The sequence below is a fragment of the Argopecten irradians genome, chromosome 4 (assembly GCF_041381155.1).
Source record: "Argopecten irradians isolate NY chromosome 4, Ai_NY, whole genome shotgun sequence".
NCBI lineage: Eukaryota > Metazoa > Mollusca > Bivalvia > Pectinida > Pectinidae > Argopecten > Argopecten irradians.
This window is the reverse complement of record NC_091137.1, coordinates 14,017,404-14,039,157: the sequence shown is the minus strand read 5'-3', so window position 1 is coordinate 14,039,157 and position 21,754 is coordinate 14,017,404. Positions and strand designations below refer to the sequence as shown.

The following is a 21,754-nucleotide window of genomic DNA, read 5'->3' as shown; positions in this document are numbered from 1 at the left end:
TTAGGACGTGCATTTTGATCATACAATGTAGTTTACTATAAGGACGTGCACCATAATTATATGATTGTGTCCTATTGAATGTTCACACAAATGTATATTGGTGATATAGCCCTACAGTAACGAGGATTGTACACCCTTGTGATGAGTGTACTGAAGAGAAAACCGGACATACATCCTACACATCGGTTTATTGACGAAACACTTCCTGATTACATTCCCCTTCGTTTAACATTAGTGTGAATCCGAGCATGGCTAGGCTATTCTCGTGTGACCATGTCTCTCCTGATGATGTATTCTGTGTTGTTGATTTGCGTTTTACAAGTCGTAATTGTTTACAGCCAAGGTATGTAATAACCTGTATAGCAGGCATATATCTTCATTCTTAATCGGAACATAACCTGAGGACTGAACCTAACCGTTAAAGTAATATATAGAGGAGATAGCCCTTGTTTCACGATGAATAACAGTTATATTTCATCTAGTGGAGTGGAGTCAGAGCCTCCTGACTGATATGCCTCACACTTATTTCATTTCGTTGTATCGAATTATTATAAAGTAAAACTTTTGAAAACGAATCTGCTTCATATGAATTTCTGCTCAGTTCTAAGTAAATTCGTATCCGTGGTTTTGACTCCTCTTATTTATATTGCTTTGCTTTTAACGCATTATTTTTGATATGAAGTGATTTCGTGGTCCCGCCTAGTAAATATTTGCAATACAATAACATTTTTTTCCCGGGATGTTGTTCTGATAGTGCTGGATGTAGCCTTGTTTTAAAGTGAAACTTGGTGTCAAAAAGGGAATCGATTGATTGAAAATCAAATACGACCAAACAAATATACAATTAATTGTCTATAATGGAAACTTTGCCCAAGAAGATATTTTGGACTATCTTTGGACTTTGGACTTTGTGAGTGAGCTTATAACTACAGCCAATGACTTCAATTAATTAATAGCTTCAGAAAATCTATCACGAATTCCTGTTATAACGAATTTTTTCCCGCTTCAATGGGATTCGTTATAGCAAAGTTTTACTGTATTTCGTTTTATCGAAATGTTAATTCGTTAAAATAAATATTATTTCGTCTTAACAGAATGTTATTTCGTTTTATGAAACTGTTTTTCCGTTTTAACGAAAAATTATTTTGTTTTATCGAAATAATATTTGAGATTATCACATTACCGTTTAACTCTTTTCTTATAAGACCAAATGTCCAGATAACAATCAAAGAACTGAAGTGGTCCTTGACCCGTATCCATGAAAGTTACCCTGTTCAAACACAAGGAATGACTAAGGGTGCCATTAACATTATTTCATGTTTTTTTTTCTTCTGAAGAAGACAAAGTTGAAGTATTACTTCTATTGTATACCACAGATAAATAAAATAACATTTCAATTACATCATTGGCTGATATTCATGAAATTGCATGATTTACAAAAACCGTACAACAATGCAAGTTGTTACAGTATGTAGTACGAAACTTACTTATCAAAATGGGAAAAATTAACTATCGAATTCTATACCAAGTATAGAATATGTCGCAAGTTCGAGATCAAATCCCTTTTTGGGTAGCTGCCAGGAATTGACCGCTAGTCCGCGGATTTTCTCCGGGTTTTCCGGCGTTACTGTGCGACCGATGTGACTTCATAGCTGACATGTCATCGGTTAAAATAGTAAAATGTTTGTTTATTTAATACGGGCAGAACGAAAACAAAAACAGAGTCAGAGAAGTGTGTGATATCACTTTTAATGTTATAACATCACTTTTTCATGAGGTGTTATATTATTGAGAGATGTGTGATATCACTTTTAATGGTTATAATATCACTTTCTATGGGATGTTATATCAATGAAGGATGTGTGATATCACTTTTAATGGGTATACTATCACTTTCTATGGGAAGTTATATCGTTGAGGGATGTGTGATATCCCTTTAATGGGTATAATATCACTTTCTATGGGATGTTGTATCTTTGAGGAATGTGTGATATAACTTTTAATGGGTATAATATCACTTTCTATGGGATGTTATGTCATTGAGGGGTGTTTGATATCACTTTTAATGGGTATGACATCACTTTCTATGGGATGTTATATCATTGAAGGATGTGTGATATCCCTTTAATGGGTATAATATCACTTTCTATGGGATGTTATATCATTGAAGGATGTGTGATATCCCTTTAATGGGTATAATATCACTTTCTATGGGATGTTGTATCATTGAGGGGTGCATGATATCACCTGGACTGTGCATCAAATGATAGGAGTTTAGCATTACAGCACACACCAAGTACATTTATTTCTTTGTGGTATACAACCTCTCCGATCATTGCCCGAGTTTGTAAGCCGTCTGCCCTTTGGCCCTCTGATTTATATCTTGACACTCAATCTGATAAAATGTATGATACTAAAATGGTTATGAAATAATATCTTTTTATTATGTTGTTTAATTACGTTAAAACGAATTAGTATTTCGATAAAACGAAATACAGTATTTTGATAAAACGAAAAGCCAGAGGGCTCCGTAGGTTACACCTCCTGATACATTTTTATCATTATTAAGTAGAGGTAAGATGATGTAAGATCCTCTGGGTAATATAATGGAGTGATAATTGAAAAGGGTAAATATAAATCACGTTTCGTGTATCTAAGAAATATCCAAATAACAAAGATCAATTGAAAACCTGCCAAAACATTCTAAAACCAAATTCTTAGCTGTGAATTAAAACCAGGAGTTTTTTTAATCATACCTGGTTTATCCACGTCATGCGGTTATTCTGATATTGTACTTGCTATTTTTATAGTAGCTCTTTGGATCACGGTAGTCAAATTGTTAAGAAATCACGACACACATGTATTATTATTTTTCAGCTGAGTTATGAAGTATTTTGTGACAAAAGCATTTAAATGTTTATGTAAATTTCTTACCGTCGTCAGCTTAGTTATGTGCTTCTCCCTAAACATATTCAACACAGTGTTAGGACACTTTTGTGTCATCTGCTTTGGCCACCGTTCAGGCAACACAGAACAAAACCATGAACAGTCACTTTTGATCCTGAGTTACCTTGACTGCAACTCGGGGTGTCTGATCAATCGGATGATAAACATTACAACTATAGTCAAGAGATTTCCGGAATATATACCGACTTCTCTCAGCCCCAAAATGCAGCATTACGTTCAGGTGGTATGTTCACTAACGGCTGATTTAATGTTGGCTCGTCATTACCCCGTTTCATAGGACATGCAGTTGAGCAAGTCGGGTTTAAGACAGACCACATGCGGATCTATTTGCCACGGCCCTGAAACTCAGTTGCCAATCTATATCTTTCCGGTTCCTAACCAACAGCTACTGGCAGAACGCATCCTCTCCTTTCTTTTCTTTTTCTTTTCTTTTCTTTAGCACGCAGAGCTGAGACATCAGACATGCCAGACGTTTTCAGTGTCATCATCGTTATTGTCCAAACCCTAAGCACCAATACATTCACTCTCGTCAGACATTCGCACCCTTTTTGCCCTTTTTGCATATGATTTAGATTCTTCTCTCGTCACTTTCAGATCTAATAAACTATTTTAAGCATGGAATTATGTGATTTTTGCATGAGTAGGTATGGAGGAATATGTGTTACCAATTATACGTACGTTGCATGAACTTTGGATATAAACGCGAGAGAGAAAACATGAGTGAAAGTGGAAAAAAGAGAATATTGAAAAGAAGAATATTTGTATGACGTAATTGCTGATGAGAGGGTTGAAGTGAAAAGAAAAATAATAGTAGTGAAAGGAAGTATATTTAATTTATGTAATTGCTGATACCAATAAAAAGTTTGAGTTAAATAGTTTATTGGATCTGAAAGTGACGAGAGAAGAATCTAAATCATCCTCTCCTTTCATTGAGACGGCTTGAATGTTTTCGCATTATCCCCGTTTAATCTGGAGGGCAGTGTGTTGCCTAAGCTCGGTTATGCGTAAACCCCTGATAGCTTCACTATGGCTACTTGGGGATTAACCTTTTGCCGCTGCCTGTCAGTCGAACCTTCTTCAGTAGCCTTGGTCCAGCGTGGTGTATCCACGTCCTCATACTCTACTTTACACGCGAAGCCTTATCATAGGGGGTTCCGCTTTTCTGTGTATTTTATATTATGAATTCAAAAAGTGCAGAAATCTAATAACCACAAATAGATATCATAGTTTCTTTACTTTTAATCACCTTTACCCCGTTCAAATCCCAGAATTCTGAGGGCAAATGAAAGATGTTTCACACTGTCGATTCGTTTGGACATTTTACCCTCGAATGAAAATGCATTAAAGTTTCTCAATATTTCCCAAGTCTTTCATAATTTCCCTGACCTACGATAGCATCTTTGAGTCAAATTGCACTGGTAACATCTCCAAAAATAGTTTATGGGCGGCGAAGACATTTTATGAACGACCTAATTAAATGCATTTTTATTCTTAACGATGATTCAGTGTTCTGATACATATCTTATTAAAATTTTAATTATAATCACATTTTTACTCTAGGGCGTGTGAGACTACAATATACGTATCCCAAGCGTGAAGGACCCATAGAGATATTTTACTACAGAACACAAGCATGGAACACAATTTGTGGAAATTGTTGGACCAATGAGGATGCTAACGTAGCTTGCAGAGAACTTGGATATAGGTATGTAATATGTTTTAGTAGCAATTGTTTAAGATGAACATTTATAAACGAATACTAAAACAATTTTGTTTACAGAAAAAAGTTTTATCTGTTATGACAAGTAAAACTGTTAACTTAGACAAATAAATGTATTGTCCACATTATCAAGCACCTGTGATATGCCTTTAGATCCCGCTCACAATCTAAACAAAGCAAAATTGAAAAAATAAGAATAACATGAATTGAGGAATTAATACAACTTGCCGGAGGGCTTTGAATCATTCTTCTGTCAGATAATTTATTCATTTCTGTTACAACTAACATACATGTAAAGAAAAGACACGTATTTATCACAGCCCGATATTATCTGTGACTTATTTCGCCAAGTATAATCTATTGGTTTGTATTAAACATGCCTGATACCAGATGCTGAATCACCATACTTACCAAATCTACTATCCAGGGGAAATGCTGTCCCTTCATACAAGTGTACACGGGAATAGACAACTCATCCAATATCATATATAACTGATGTACCTCAGATCAAATATATTATTCATCAACGTACGCTTTGGTAGTTATTGTGTCTAAATTAATATCATACAATGTACATGTATGTCAAGCATGAAAACTTATGATATGATTAACCGTCAAAGATGACTATTACTTTTCATCACATTGCCAAGGTAATGTGGCACAGGAAATGTTTCCTCAACTTATTCAGCTGATATTATATTTTAATATAATGTATATTCGTTCTGTCTCTTCCACTATGTCCTCAGGACGCGCCAGATCAAACATGCGAGATTCTACTGACACTCTGACGTTCGTATGAGAAAACTGTCGGATCGTTGTGTTTTCTTTTTATGAATAGATTAAGATAATGATGTGATGCCGTAACCGTTATGAAAATAAATTTGACAGCGACATAATAATAGAAAAAGAGAATACATGGTCAGTATTCTTTTTATCCTGCAACATCACCGAAAATGCATGATGATTTTTATATTTAGCAGCGTTACATTTATTAACATAATGATATTACAATGTTAGAACTTTCAAACAACGGATCAACCAATAAGAGGTCGATGGAATCGGCGCGCGTGAAAAAATACAGCTGTTTTCCGTCAGTGCCGAATGCAGCAAAAATATGTGGTAGGTGTATTTCGACAATGCTAATGCTGGTTGCAGGATAAAAGTGTATAAGACATTGTCAACATAATAGATGATTATATTAAAAGTATTACTGCACTTGTCATAATAGTACCGAATATGTTTTATGTTTTATGTGCTACTTGTATATTAATACATTTCGTTTTCATCAGTAAAATATATATGTTGCGGGCCTTTCGTGATAGTCAAATAATTCGAATTTAATGTTAAACCTTGGAATGCAGTCTGAAAATCAGATTAATTAACAATGTTTTCTTGCAGTGGTGGTGTACGGAAGGTCTCGGACATAAAAGGATCAGGGATCGTAGCTGTACGCTTTAACTGCCCCTCAGGAAATGAAGCAAACCTGTCATCTTGTCAGTTTAGCGAATCAGCATGCAATCCATGTACCAATACAGCGGGAGTTCTGTGTACAGGTATACATTTGATTATCAACAGGTGTCCGTCAGTTCGCTAATTGTAAATATATATCCCTTATACAATTTATTTCAGCTGACATATCGTACCTATGTTAAGTACACGGCGAGTGCTTGTTGGATATAGGATTTATTTCGCACGAGTGAATTATTTTCGAAAAGTTACAAAAGACAAGAACTAGAGCGACACAATGGCGATACTAAAACACAATGTGGCGTTCTTTCGCATATGTAGTAATTGCGTGCACAAGAGGTATTTCCTGATGTTTTGCAGACCACAGCTTACAGGATATCTTTATTTTTACTTTTTAAAGGCGGTTTACTCTTTACTTCGCTTAAAGTTAAAAACATGAATTTTGTCAGAAAATCCCTACATCATTAGCGAATATCAGGGCTTATTCATGGCAGCCATGCTTCTTGAAGTAACATTATATGATGATGAGATATTAAAGGAAGAGCTGCCTTATATAGTTAAACAGATGGGAAGGTTAAATTAGGTACATTTTATTAACACTCAATATCCTTAAATGAACCGAAGCAGAAGATTGTAGAACTTGATTGAAAATGTTATTTTTACTGAATGGAGTATTCGACGTTTTAGAAATGTGAAAATTGCAACGTGCCTCCTCAGAGCATACATTCTATCGACCTCGGCTAAAGAAAAACACAGAAAAACTAGAAATTGTCATAGACAATTTGGCGGGCTTTTCACTATATTCAGTTCATGGGTTTTGAAGTTGTAACCAATAAATGACCTTGACTTTCAGCCCTGAATAAAAGTGTTTTAGTGAAGATCTGCATGAAGTTTGATCAGCCGAAGAGAACTCTCATCTTAATCCAATTCATATTTCCAAATTCCCACTTTGAATTAGTGATTAACTTCACGACTTGCTTACCAACATATGAACAAGGGTAATCACTTATAAAGAAATATACTGTTACATAGGTTTTAAGGGGGAGTTATCTTTCTTTGCGCAGATTAACCTCTGTCTCAAGAAGAAATATGAAATAAAATGGAGACTACGGCTTCAAATTTGACCCGTACTTCAAACCGGAAGTTGACATTTTTAGCCCACCATCATCAGATGACTTTATAGCCCATCCTCTGGACATCTTATATATGAAATATGAAGATCCTAGACCTTACAGAACTTCAGTAGAAAAGTTTTCAAGTTTATTGTTTAAAACAGGACCTTTAACATTTGACCCTTACCGAAAACCGGAAGTTGCCATTTTTTGTAATAACATATAGAGAGAATAAGTTTACGCTTAAGATTATCTGCAAAAAATATTATTGGATGAAATCTGTGAAAAGAACTGTTAGTGAGTTATAAGCATTTTTAAATTTTAAGATATGACGTCATAGCGGCCATTTTGTTTTTTTGATGAAGATGAAAATCATATCAAACGTTAGAGAACATTAGAGGGGTCTTTTCTATAGCAATTGCAGACTATATTAGTTATTCAGTTCGACAATATATAATGTTAAACATTTTGGCGGGAATTTAGCAAAGATCAAAGGAATGTTCAAAATGGCATACAGCATTAACCGGAAGTGCTACCGAAAAATAAAAGACACCAAATTCATCAGAATGACATTCTGCATCGATATGTAAAAAGAAATTTCGCAAAATCAAAAAAATAAAAATTCGTGAACTTTGACCCCATAGCGAACTTTTTTGTTTGACCTTTGACCTAATTGCTGTAATTGAATAAAAGTTAGTCTGTTATACGATCTACATAAAACATCAAAAATATTTGCTGTATCTTCAACGGTTTTTGAGTGATGGCTGTTTTAAACTTTTTAGGTATGACGTCATGGCGGCCATCTTGGATTTTTGACCTACTTAAAAATGTTGCGGTCACCCCTTCAACTCATGCCATACAATATAACAATAAGGCCATTGACATATCTCTTACCATTTTGAAGATCTTTTGGACACAAAAAAAGTGTAGAATAATAATAATAATAATAAAAAACAGAACAAAAACAATAGGTCTTTTCACCGAAATGGTGAAAAGCCCTAAATATGAAAGAGGCATGTCGATTGTGTCGCTGACTGATAACTCATAATTACTGTATATATGAATAATGTTTATGGTATGGTCTAAATGAGACGAGTCTTGTGTAAGCGTGCGGTATAAACGTATAAAAGTATAAACAATAGACTGTTTGCATACTTTATTATGTATGATACGACAGAAAGATGTTATGATGCGATATGTGACGATTAACTTCCCTGGTTGTTATGGGAAACAGCTGAGGTAAAGTTTTGAGATAAAAACATTCTCCAACGCATGACTGTTTATCATATCTTTCTAAACTTTTTTCATTTAATTCGCTGAAACTTGAGTCTTTTTAAAAATATGATAAACAACAGTCGATTTGAGTTCATGTTATATTGGTTTTAAAGTATAACGAATACACTGCCGGTTGATTATTATTATTCCAATTATTATATAATTAATATTATTATCATTCCTATATAGGTGCAGTAAGGCTGTCGGACGTACCGAGCAGCATCAAATCCGTTGAGGTATTTGATCGAGACAACCTAGGATCGTATATATACATGTACATATGTGGGGATTGCTGGACACAGTCCAATGCGGACGTAACGTGTAAAGGATTAGGGTACAAGTAAGTATGAAAATGATAAAGAAAACACAATTCCGAGACAAAGCGATTAGTTATATTCGAGGGAAAATGCATTAAAAACACTGAAATGTATGTGCATCAGTAATGACAACATGTAGCCGGGATTGTTGATAACGTACGCCACTAAATTCTTGTGCACTCCTTCTACATATTCGTGCCAGTTATACTAAATTGATACAGTGTGTCTAACAGATCGCGTATACCCCCAAATATGGCGGCAACCACAATGATAGATATGCTTCGAATAAAAATAACTAGTTATTATGTATATTAAAAACAATAGCTAAAACGTTTCAAAATGCATTCGAATACAAAATATTTTACGTCTTATTTTCATCAAAAAGAAAATTTCGATGAAAAATGAAATACGTCGGGTCAGCCATCTTGGATCCAATTGGTATGCTTCAAGAAACATGTTCTGGTTCCGCTAGGCTGGTATGGCGCATTCCATTATAGATTCATCAGATCCAGTAAAAATAGACTAACTGTACAAATCCGCAAATAAAACGCACCCTTCGATGTGTTCTCATCCCCGTTATTCTCATTGACTTATACATGGTCATGTGGGGGTATGTTTAGAAACACCGACTCAATATCCCTTTTGTGACGTTACAATCGTATCAATATTGCGTTTGTGAACTATTACCCAAACATTGAGTTCTTCAGGTGCCATCCTAGCGCAATTAACGTGCTTCGGATAATCCTCGTGGCATTTGTCAAAGAAGCAACATATATAATTTTAAAATGAGGACCCTTTCTATAATATAAATTGATATATTGTTCCTATGGTTTATGATATGTAAAGTACAGTGGTTGATGTTTCGTTATTAGTTGGCGGAGTTGTAATTTTTAATCTTCCTCTATAAAAAAATCCAAGAATGGTGTAAAACGGGGAAGCAATTGTGACTGCAATAAAACTCCGACGATTTGAACTGATTTGGAAAAAGTAATCTCTTAATCTATGGAATCGCACACTAAAGTTTGCAAAGTGTTTTTTTTTATCAAGCCTAATAACCATTAAGATTGTGTTTACATGAAAATCCTATCAGTAAAGTTGTACATAAAAAGTTAAATGCGAATGAAGTACACCAAGGAAGGGCTGTCGGATATGTTGCCTATATATGATGCTTGTAGTATTTATAACCGTGATATCTTATAGGAAATACATGTAACTGTGTTACAGAGGAGGCGCAGCTAACACGATAAGACGAAATCAAGGCAACCATTTGTTTTCGATCGGACAATATCAATGTGATGGCACAGAGTTCGACCTCGGCAGCTGTCGTTGGAGTAATACAGCATGTTCACAGTGCGGAAATTTCGCAGCTGTTGAATGTGTGGATGATAAAACTTTACCAGGTAACTTATATCTGTCAGTATGTATTTGATAATTATATGTTTATTACATAATAATCAACTCCACAGGATACTTCTCTCATGTATATTGCTCAAATAACACTATTGTGGCGCAACTGACTTGTAAATTACAGATCATGTAGCTGTTTTCTCCTGTGTTTATATATATGTGATCGAATTGTGATTTAGAACAGTTAATCTGTAGTCATACTTCTATCAGTTGACGGAGGTTGGAGTAGATGGAGTGATTTCGGACCTTGTTCCGTGACGTGTGGACAAGGACACCAGATCAGAATACGGACGTGTGACAACCCGTCACCGGGCAATGGTGGAAAGGCATGCAAAGGTGGTGACCAAGATGGCAGAGCATGCACAAATGTTGAATGTCCGAGTAAGGTTTTATCATTCTTCAAAATATTTTTTTACTTATATTTTGCGATGTTGATTGCTTCGTTTTTTATAATTCTGTAACTCTCATGTCTAGAAGTGATCATTTAACATCATTTCTGCTAGACCTGGCTTTTGAGACAAATAACACATTCAATTTAATCTGGTATTTAGATTAGTTTCCATTAACGATATATGTTTCCTAATATTATTAGTCATCTGTCATCTTCATATGGGACAGAACTAGGACAGCAAGCGTATGAAATGCGCAGAAGCTGTATTTGACACCGTGGTTTATATCACATTTGGTTAATGTCTTGACAAACTACATTGTGGTGAAGGGTCATCAATATTATTTCCAATATGTGACTACAAACTAAAAAAATATTACGGAAATGACAATAGATCACAATTGAAGGTGCACACTGAAACTAACACTGTTTTTATTTTAGAACTATTTTCTATCTTTTCCCAAACTTATCAGTATTTTCTGCAAAATAGATACATGTAAATAAAAATATGAACAAATGCTGGGCGAGCATTTCCAGGGGTGGAAGAACATAATCTGAAATGATATTAGCATGCGATATCATATTTTAGCGCCATTCCATCACCAATAGAAACAATAGTCCCGCACAAACGTAATCGGGTATCACGTGGTACGTTAATTTGCCCCATTCCCATAACACTGATCATGGTATGTTTTCTGGAGCAGAAGTCGATCATCACTACGCAATGCAACAAAACAGTAAACTTAACCTTCACTGCTAACGCAAAATTACATAGATAATCTCGAGTTTGTTAGGTGTTTACATGTAGATGTTCTTACGTTTCATTTTTCATTGATAAAGCTGTACTATTTTATATACGTCTTTGGCCTTTTATTATAGTAAATACTCGTAATAAATACATCCAATCGTTCTTTACGTATAAATATGTAAAATGTTTAAAGGTGTATGCTTATTCCAGAATGAATTTACACATGATAAAAATGTAAATAAAGTGTAGTTTATTGCTACCATTATCTATTTTAGTTGATGGAGGTTGATAAAAATCAGAAATATTTTAACAAATTGTATATGTTACCATTATATTTAGAATATTGTTTAAATAGATGAAAAAAAAGATGACTGTAAAATGTAGATAAAGGTTATTGCTACCCATGATCTGTTGTAGTAAACGGAGGATGGAGTACATGGAGCGATTTTGGACCTTGTTCTGTGACTTGTGGACCAGGACACCGAACCAAAACACGGACGTGTAACAACCCTACACCTCAATACGAGGGTTTGGACTGTCATGGTGATGACTTGGATGAGAAAGCGTGTAACGAAAATGAATGCCCAAGTAAGAAATACTTTAACAAATTATATATGTTACCATTGTATTCAGAAAGATTTTAAAAATAGATTCAGTACGTTTGAAAAGCTGACTGATATCCTTGATATATTCTTTATTGATATACTTTTATCGAATAAGCCGCCTGATATCCAGTGATTTCGCCCGTGTAATATGTTCAAGTTTCAAGTTTCTTTATTCCACGGGTCTTACGGTCTATAGGCAAAACATACATACATACATGCGTATGATATTTGTAGATATGTGATAAAAATATCCTAAAGTTCATTTCATATGAGATTTCATGAAACTCGTCTCGTAGTTTTAGTTTTTGCTCGCCAAGGCTCGCAAAAATAAAATCTTCTTAGACTTTTCATCAAATCTCATTAAGGATTTATTGTCAATTTTGTTGCTTGCATTGACTGATGAAGAAAGTTAATCTCGCGCAAATGCAGTGAACAGTGAAACTGTTCATGTAACATTTGCACGAGATTGACTTTCTTCATCAGTCAGTGCAAGCAATTAAATTGATAATCAATCCTTATATTTACGTTAAATTATATGTATTCAGTATTACAGTATCACACAAATTTGCAACATGGTATCGGTTATCGTACATATATGCACAGCTTCAAAACAGCCGCCACTCAGTACCTCCCATCATCAAGGCAACGCAAAATATTTTTTTTTCTTTTTAATATTTTCTTTTGCCTCAATCACATATATAATATACACATCTAAGAGATACTTTTTATGAAAATATGCCTCTCACTATAATAATATATGTAACAATTGTAAAATGTCATTCAAAGATGAGTTTGATACTTTCCCATTTCTGCCGGATCTTATTTGCTGCACTTTGAGTTAGCATATAGGTCAAATATTGATCAATATTTCTATAATTTCTCATATATGTCTTACATGAGTCCCAATTCGGAACGTTACCGTACAGTCGCATCAAATATATATATTCTTTATAACACAACACAAACTATAGTTTCGAAAATATCTTAATTCTTATTGCGTTGTTACGATTAAAAACGGCGATTTTGAAATATTGTTTTATGCACAAGAATTAATGACTTAAATTTTATCATAAAAAATATTTTTAAGTCGTTTCAAATAAAAAGTTGCTGCGTAGTACTAGCACTGCAGTCAATGTGTGATCTGGTCTCTCGATTTAGCAGGGGTCCGGTTTCGAAGAAAATGACGTATCTACAAATACATGTAATCAAACCTTTAATTGTAGCCGACATTTAAATATTTATAAACTAAACCTGTTGTGAAATTCAATCCCCGTGTCTTTAGTATGCGATGCAGTCAAATAACCATGCTTTCGGGGCTCAATAAAACGTGTTAAAATGTGGGATGTAATCGAAGATCAATTGAAAACTTCTATGTTTTTTTTTTAAAAAATGTGATAACTTCACTGTCAACTGGAGTTCTGTGATTCAAATTCTGTATAAAGTAAGTAGAGAAACATCTGTTAGAAATGTTGGCGGTTTCAAACGACTCTACAATGCCGTGGGTTTGACGCTCACGGAATCGTTTCGTTAATAATGGACGTTAGGCCTAATGTCACTGGAATCAGCCTGTTTGCTATTTGAGCGTATTTTATCTATCGTTTCTAAGCTTACATGTATGTCACCGTTACAAATATATTGCACACATTATCGTAACAATTTGCGTTCGATTATGCCTACTTGCGATGTGTGGTGAATCTCACTGCGTTCGGTATGTTCATCATGTTTACGGGGCTTGAGCCTAAGTCAGCGTTCCATCAAAGTACGTCTAAAATATTATGTTACTGACAATTTCTAACATCACTCTATCAAGCATTTCTGCTTCTTAATGTACAACAATAGGCAACATCACACTTGCGGAAAGTTCATTCAAAACCGAGGCGGCGTAAAACTATGTCACAATGTAAACTTTAAAGGTCAGCGCATATCCAAGCATCGAAGTGATCGGAGTTAACAATTTCCATTCTTCGCTCCACGAAGTGAAAATGTGAATATTATGAAATGAACACTCATGTAAGATCCTATATACCTAATTCAGTTGACGGGGGTTGGAGTGAATGGATTGACTTCGGACCTTGTTCTGTGACATGTGGACAAGGATACCGAATCAGAACACGGACTTGTGACAACCCGTCACCTCAACACGGGGGTCGGGACTGTGATGGTGAAGGCAGGGATGTCCAACTTTGCAGTACTGAGGGATGCCCGAGTGAGATATTTTATTTTATCATGATAATGTCTTTCGTTCAGACTTGGTGGTAATGTCATCGTCTTTCACCATAAGTTTCAATAGTACTTTTTGTGTTTGTTTTACAACTCTTTATGCGAACAAATGTTTTACAATAACATCCCTTCATGTCGGTTTTATACGATATAGAATACAATATACTGCTGTGGGTAATCTATAATTGTTGGGTTTCTGTGTCAAAAAGTTAACGATATTACAAAGTTGTTTTCAAGTTACGATTGAACGTTTTAATTTAATAGCTAACAATTATAATCATATTGGATGATCAACAGCACACAATGACTATACAGTCAAAAATCGGGAAATCGGTAATCGGACTAAAGTGATCGTAGTCATGCGCTATTATACGTAACGCTTATCAACCTGGGCAATCACGCATGCTTCGTTGATATATACATTTAAAATAGCTGACCGATCCCTATAACGTATAAGAAAAATTAAGAGTTTTGACAAGTGGCGGTTAATAGAAGTTTGGGCCTGTCAAGTGAGCATGATTATCTCAACCCCTATGTAAGATTCTAACTGATCGACATGATGCTTGCTGAATTTTGACCAGCCAAAATTATATAAGTTTGATTATTTTTTTCTCATAAATACAGCAAATTTCGGTTTCTTACATCCATGTGGCATTGTGCAATCTTCACAGAATGTGTCAAATTTGATGACGTCATCAAGAACCATACACAGCGTTTACAAATCACATGCAAATAAACGTTTTTTTATCCAATTAGGTTTTCTAAATTTTAATTTGTTTATTTCAAAAAATAAAATGAAAAGTATATAATTCATTTTGTAAACAAATTTCACTGCATAATAAAAAAGTAAACATGGCAATGTCACTTTCCTAGTGTTGTTTACAGCTTGACTACCAAATGAATAATGTCCTAATCACGATTATTATCCTTACATTCCTCATTCAAGTTGTCTTCATATTCGTACAGAAACATGGAACGAAACGTGTTCGACAGATTCCCAATGCGCCGGTAACTTGGTTTGTAAAGACAATACAACATGTTATTGTAGACATGAGACGGACGTGTGGGACCCAACTAACTTAAGGTGCCAATCAAGTAAGTCAAAAGTCTGGGGTTATATCATTCGTTGAAAGTAATTCTAATCTTTGAATATTAATACAAATTGATAAAATATTACAATATCAGCCTAGTTTTATGGCAATATTATCATTGATAAAATTGATGACCCCTTTTTCTTTATAACTGTGATATGACTTATGATAAACGTCACTCTAACTCCAACTTTTCGTTTATGTCATTCGTCAAATAGGAGTAAACATGTCGTATCCGCTCAGCTTCAGAACAAACTCGTATGACCGTTTTAGGTTCTGACTTTCTTGCGATATTCTCACAAGAGGAAATGGATTTTGACACTGCGACCGAGTTCTGTACAACCAATCTGACGGGATTCCTGGCTACTCCGAATTACATCAATAACATGTTTATCACGTGCATGGATACCGACCACGTGATATGGCTTGCTGAGTCTATGGCAACAACAAATATAATCGACGAAGGTATTGTTTAAATCCATTTAACATCAAAACGTGAACATGACCAACTGGAACTCATAAGACAAATAAATTGATGTTTAATTTTGGCACGGTTTTATATTGTTTACAATAATTGAAATTTTGATAATAATATCTAATTTTATTATTAGTTATGATCATCGTTTGATTAACCATTGTCACTGTTTTTCCATTTTGTTCGCTTAGCGGATTCCCACAAAGTTTGCAAACAAACTTTATTTCATAACCCGATGGACTTAAAAAATATTGACATCAATGCTTATAATTAATTTTCCAGACTACTCGCTATTACCGGATTTGTTTTCCCTTAGGGGAATGAAAAAAAATGAATCGGCCAATCAGAAAGCAAGATTTAGTATGAAAACAAAAGAAAAGATAATAATTAGAATACGAATGAAATTAGACATGGTTGTAGGTTTCAGTTGATTATAGTAAAATTTATAATACCTCCGTCTTATAACCCATGATCAATATTGCTTGCATGCTTGATGTTAAGATTTTCTAAAACGTCCCTTTAATCTGATAATTAGATATTGTCGATTTACCGATAATAAATTCTAAAGTGGGTCTCACAGGCAGGAACCTCTACAAAGCCTTGGCGTATATCAATGGTATTACCTACATTGTTTTCTTAAAATCTTTCTTTCGTATTCGCTGTCCGCCAACAGACAGTGGCATGTGTGTGACTGGCCAAGTAGACCAAACATCACAACTGCTGGTAATGGAAGTCAGCTGTACAGAATCACGACGCTTCGTTTGTGTCGTCAATCGTATGTAACTTATCAACCAATATGGTCACATTATGTCGGACAGTTTTCTGTGGTGTCTTGTAAAGATATCTTTTGTGAGTATTTCTCATTGAAAGATTTACAATCAACGGCTTAAACATGGATGCTACTATCATAACTTCATCAAAACATAAGAATGTCTGCCAACTTTTATAAATGTAAAAATAAGCGATTTGCAACACATTTCTCATTATGTATTATGGGATATTAAACAGGCTTTGGTCACTCTTAAAATTGTATTGATATGATCGAGTTAGGGGTAACATATTTTATCACAATGCTGTTAATCCCAAAGGTCATTGAGGCAAAATGATAACTTCTGGACATTTGTGAAACAGGTCGACTTTATATCTTTTTCAACTTTAATTTGTTGTTTTTGATAATATTTGTGAATAATTTCAGAAACAAACAAGTCTCCATTCTCTGACGATCCTGCCTGTTATGGGTTTAGCACAGCTGTATTAACTACTGTCAAGACCGTCATTCCATTAGGTAGGTCTAGTTTGAAAATAACCGGTGAATATAAACTATTTTTTTTTTTTTGCATTATCCGTCCAATATCATATGACTCCGTCGATGTAATATTGTCTGTGTATATATATGTCATTGGTGTAATATACCATGGAAAGCCTTTCATTGGCTGACTATTCGTTGTGGCCTAATGACTTATGTACATGATGACGTGACGTCAATATAGTAGTGACGTCGTGAAAAAATGGCAGTCTCTGCAGGATTTTGTAATGCATTTTGACGTTTAAAGTCTTAAAAAATGTAGGTTATGTGATAAAAGTATCTTAAATTTCTAACATTATACATGCGATTATTATGAAACTCCTCTTTGTATTCTCTCGGATATTTTGTAAACTATCATATGACATTAACACTCATTTAAGCTCCTAATTTTGCATAACAAGTCGAACCTCGCCAGGGTTTATACATGACAACGCAGCTAATGAAAACTCTTAGCGTCAAAAGCAGCGACACTTAAGGCAATTGAAAACTGAAACCTAATGAAGTGTCAATGATAGCGGCTAATTGGGATACTTACAAAAGTGGTATACGTATTGAAAAGGGAGCGACCATTATTAATAAAACATTCTATATTTCCTATTTTGGGTCTATTTTATTCATATGTTATATACCACATTGTAATTATCTCCTCTTCTGATTTCATAATAGGAATCAAACGTTACACAATGGAACAAACTAAACATTTATCGTATAATCCTACCTGTTACCCAGGTGTCACACAGAACACACTGTGACACAGGTACAATATTCACGGCAGTCAGGCAATGATCGTGTGTATTCAAATGAGTGGGTAGCCCTCCAGAGATCATGATATGTTTAATGACACGCTAAAGAGTATTGTACTTCTAGCAGGCAAATTACGATAGTATGGGTTTATTTTAAATTAAATATTCAAAACAAGAAAATATGAAATATTTTAAGAATAATGGACGCTCCCCTTCCAATACGTACTTATCCGTATGTGTATACATATACCGCTTATTGTAAGTATCCCTCATAAGAGCTTTATCTCGCATGAAGCACTGTCGGATGTTTATCACATCTTAGCAATGTTATTTTGTCGATCAATCTTCAGCAAAATTTGTAGATATTTCAGCCATTAATAAATCTGCGTTGCGTCTTTCATCACGTTTATTCGGATAGCAAATGTGAAGTCAAGCGTGACCAAACACACAGGCCTGCAGAGACTTGAAAGACTGAAAAGTACAGCGCCCAACTTCAAAGCCTCACATTCAACAGCGGTGCACCGTTATTCATTTTTTTATTACTTTAAAAGACCAAATCACATGTCTTACTTGTTGTTGCACAGAGCCTTCAGTTTTATCAAGATATATTGTACCGGGGTGGATATAACGTGATATTAAACCCTGGATTGTTAAGGATGGAGGGCGTGACGACAGAACCGTAATTTGCTGTTTTTATTTTCATTCGCATTGTCTTATTCATATTCCGTCCAAACTTTTTCACGTAGATTTTAAAAGAAATATTTTTTTAGATGTGATACACTTTGGTTTATTAGTACGAGCATATATAGAAAATGCACGGTTACAAGGTTCATTTTGGTTCGCAACTTACGAAAGCCGAGATGACGGGGCTTTACCAAGTCATCTCGGCTTGCCGTATCGAGTAGACAAATAAACCTTGTTTTGTAAGATACTAACCGTGGATTCTGTTTATCCTTCAACAATTTTTCAAAGACATTGAAACGAAAGAAAGCAAATTGTCGGTTATTTAATCGGTTTAAATAATCGCTTCTTTGCTGCAAAAGAATAGATTCATTCAGTAAAACGAATGATAACATACTTCTTTTTACTACAGAGGGGAAATATATCAGAGTCCTCACAAACAGTACCAATAATTCTGTACACTGTTTAATATCACTGAAACAAAATGTGACGTTTCATTCATCGGAAGGGTCAATTTCGGGGTCAAGTTAGATAAAGTTCCGTCAGATGACGAACAAATTCACGGAATCGTATTAAAGGATAAAGTTTATCCGGCAGTAGTTATCGGTCGGTATGTGGAACAGCTGCAGGATATATGAGGATGTCGATATTCATTATATAGAAAAACTGTAATCATATAGTCAATTTCATTCTGACATGCATTTATAGCACGATACTATTTGTATTGTTTTCGTGTTTATTATATCATACGTCACATAATATTAATTTATTTTTTACACCAGGTATAATAATTGCAATAGTAGCTGCCTGTGTGGTGTTGTTAGTGGCAGCAATTGTCTTCGTCTTAATAAAAAGGTAAATAACACTCAATATCAACCGACAAAGGAAGACACTTATGGAGCGAATTGAATCAAAGTGTATTATATTCAGATGGGTCATAAAAGTGCTTTCCCGTTCCGATTTCATGTACATAAAACTAGTAAATATATTTTGGGATTCTACATTAATGTTATGTTTAATGTTTAATGTATCTTAAATACTTAAAGGCACATAACTTAACCGAAATGGTTTTTGATTTTTATAGTGTCAGTGAAAATTTTGTCCCAAGAGTTATTAATATACCGTTAATACCACACTTATTATCACCCTTAGCCAATTTTAGACAAATTTAGTATATAAATTTAAGATAGAACCTGTACACTGTAGCAAGCCAATCGTATAGTCTTACGTAGATTCTAACCTTTAAAACCTTTCCTGGTATATGAGGATCTGTATTTTACATTCAGAACACCACTAAAAGAATTTATTCTACTGTTTTTGTAGTACAGTCCTGGTAGAATAGTTTGCGCTGGCTGTCTGAATTGTGATTGATTATACATTGTATCGCACCAAGAATATATGTTTTTTCTGATCGAAGCATGAAAAAAATTTGATAAACAAGTCAAGAAAAAAACTATCTGGATTATTTCAAAATAATGTACATTGTACTTGTTCTTTTCTTATTTATTGTGTTCATTTTTAATTCTAGGAGACGATTGACCAAGAGCGGATCGCACAGTGAAGAACGATCTGATCCTTTACCGGTAAGCTATAATATCGACGCTGCAAAGGTCGCTGTCAAGGTGGAACCAGACATGGACATCGACCATTATTCGGAATGCACCACAGGAGGTCCATCTGAGGATACTAACCACTACTCGGAAGGTACTGCTGGTCCCTCAACAGACACAGATAACTATGGTTACGGACTACTAGGTAAAACTGGTTCAAGGTCCGTAAGGATGGGTGAAGAGGACATGTATTCTCACACAAAACCAGGACAGCCTCTCGACGATGGGTACGACGTGTTCGTGAAGAGGAAAGACACTGTTGATGAGTCGGGTATCTATGACCACGCTGGAAATTGTATGATCGAAGGGGAATATGATAGTTTTCAGGACCAGAAACATTCGGTCGTAGAAAATGACTATTCACAATATTCTGAGCACCGATAAATTATCCTTGTATATAGTTCTCATGTCCACGTCCCAAGCAGTGGGTTGCAATCCGTCCACCCTTTTTTGATCTCGTGATGTCTGCAGGATTTTTAGGCGATGTACATAGTTTGAAAATTGTCACTTAATATGCCCGTTGTATCATGTATTTAAATGAGCATGACACTTCACGTTGCGTGTGTGATATGTCCAATTTACAACAGGAGTTATTAAGGACATATCATGATCAGTTATCCATGATGGAAGTGAGCTAGAGTAGATCATTAAAAAAGACACGCCTCGCTAATCGTATCATTTAACAAATATTAGTTAAAAGATGTATGGAAATACAATAATATTTGTTATTATTTTCAACATGCTTGTTTTAGTGGATGGATTCACATGCGATGCCTACTCAAACTTCTTGTCGCCAAGTTGACTGTTCCACAACGGCAAAGATCAGTTATGTAAATATTATATAAGAAATGAAGTAGTGTTGGTCATACTACAGTAACTGCATGCTTTCAAATCACATGGACATTTACAAAAAAAAGCCATTTCTTAATTGCCATTATATTTTTACGCTCTTTAGTTAAATTTTATTTAGTGGTCTCTTAAACGCGGCCACAACATCTTCATTTTTCACTTATTTATTCATCTATTTTTATACAGGTAGGGCCGAGTAAAAGTCAGGCTTACTATCTAAATAGTTGGTACAGACAATATATAGAGTGGTATTAATAATCTGTAATTACAATTTAATGTAATGAAAATGCTTCAATAATCAATTACCTTTCTTTCGTGACAAATCAACAAATATGGTGAAACGTTTGAAAGTTATATTGCTTTCAGAAAGTGTTACAACGTATTTAGTTGACGTGAAAGCTAGTATTGTTGGATTAACGGAATTATGATAAAGTGTCTGATATACACACCTTGCTGTACCTCTGTAGTATACACTACGATGCAGTTCTCATATACATGTCCATTCTTAGATCAGAGTTCATATTTTTATATTAACTTATGACATGTACCATCGAACGTCCATATTCATCGACATGTTACACAAAGAGACCGAATATTCTGCTAAAGTTTTTTTTTAATTTTCAATGTACTTTTAATCAAATGGACAGATACTTTTGTTCTCTGTTTTTTTTAATCAAATGGAGATGGAATTACTTTAAATCATTGCAATTTGATAGAGTTCATGACTTGATACACATTCCTTTAATAATTTCCCAATCATTTAAATCATTAAT

General features: G+C 34.7%; 1 protein-coding gene across 1 annotated transcript; it reads left to right on the top strand.

The window, feature by feature from the left end:
• Nucleotides 1-21,544, top strand: LOC138320681 (uncharacterized). The gene is made up of 14 exons (XM_069263835.1): nucleotides 1-343; nucleotides 4,528-4,672; nucleotides 6,086-6,240; nucleotides 8,731-8,881; nucleotides 10,083-10,258; nucleotides 10,476-10,646; nucleotides 11,819-11,989; nucleotides 14,042-14,212; nucleotides 15,193-15,321; nucleotides 15,591-15,782; nucleotides 16,466-16,567; nucleotides 16,988-17,077; nucleotides 19,305-19,377; nucleotides 20,051-21,544. Exons 1-14 carry the CDS (start codon nucleotides 274-276, stop codon nucleotides 20,514-20,516), a joined length of 2,262 nt encoding a protein of 753 aa, XP_069119936.1. The 5' UTR covers nucleotides 1-273; the 3' UTR covers nucleotides 20,517-21,544.
• The last annotated feature ends 210 nt before the right edge of the window (nucleotides 21,545-21,754 follow it).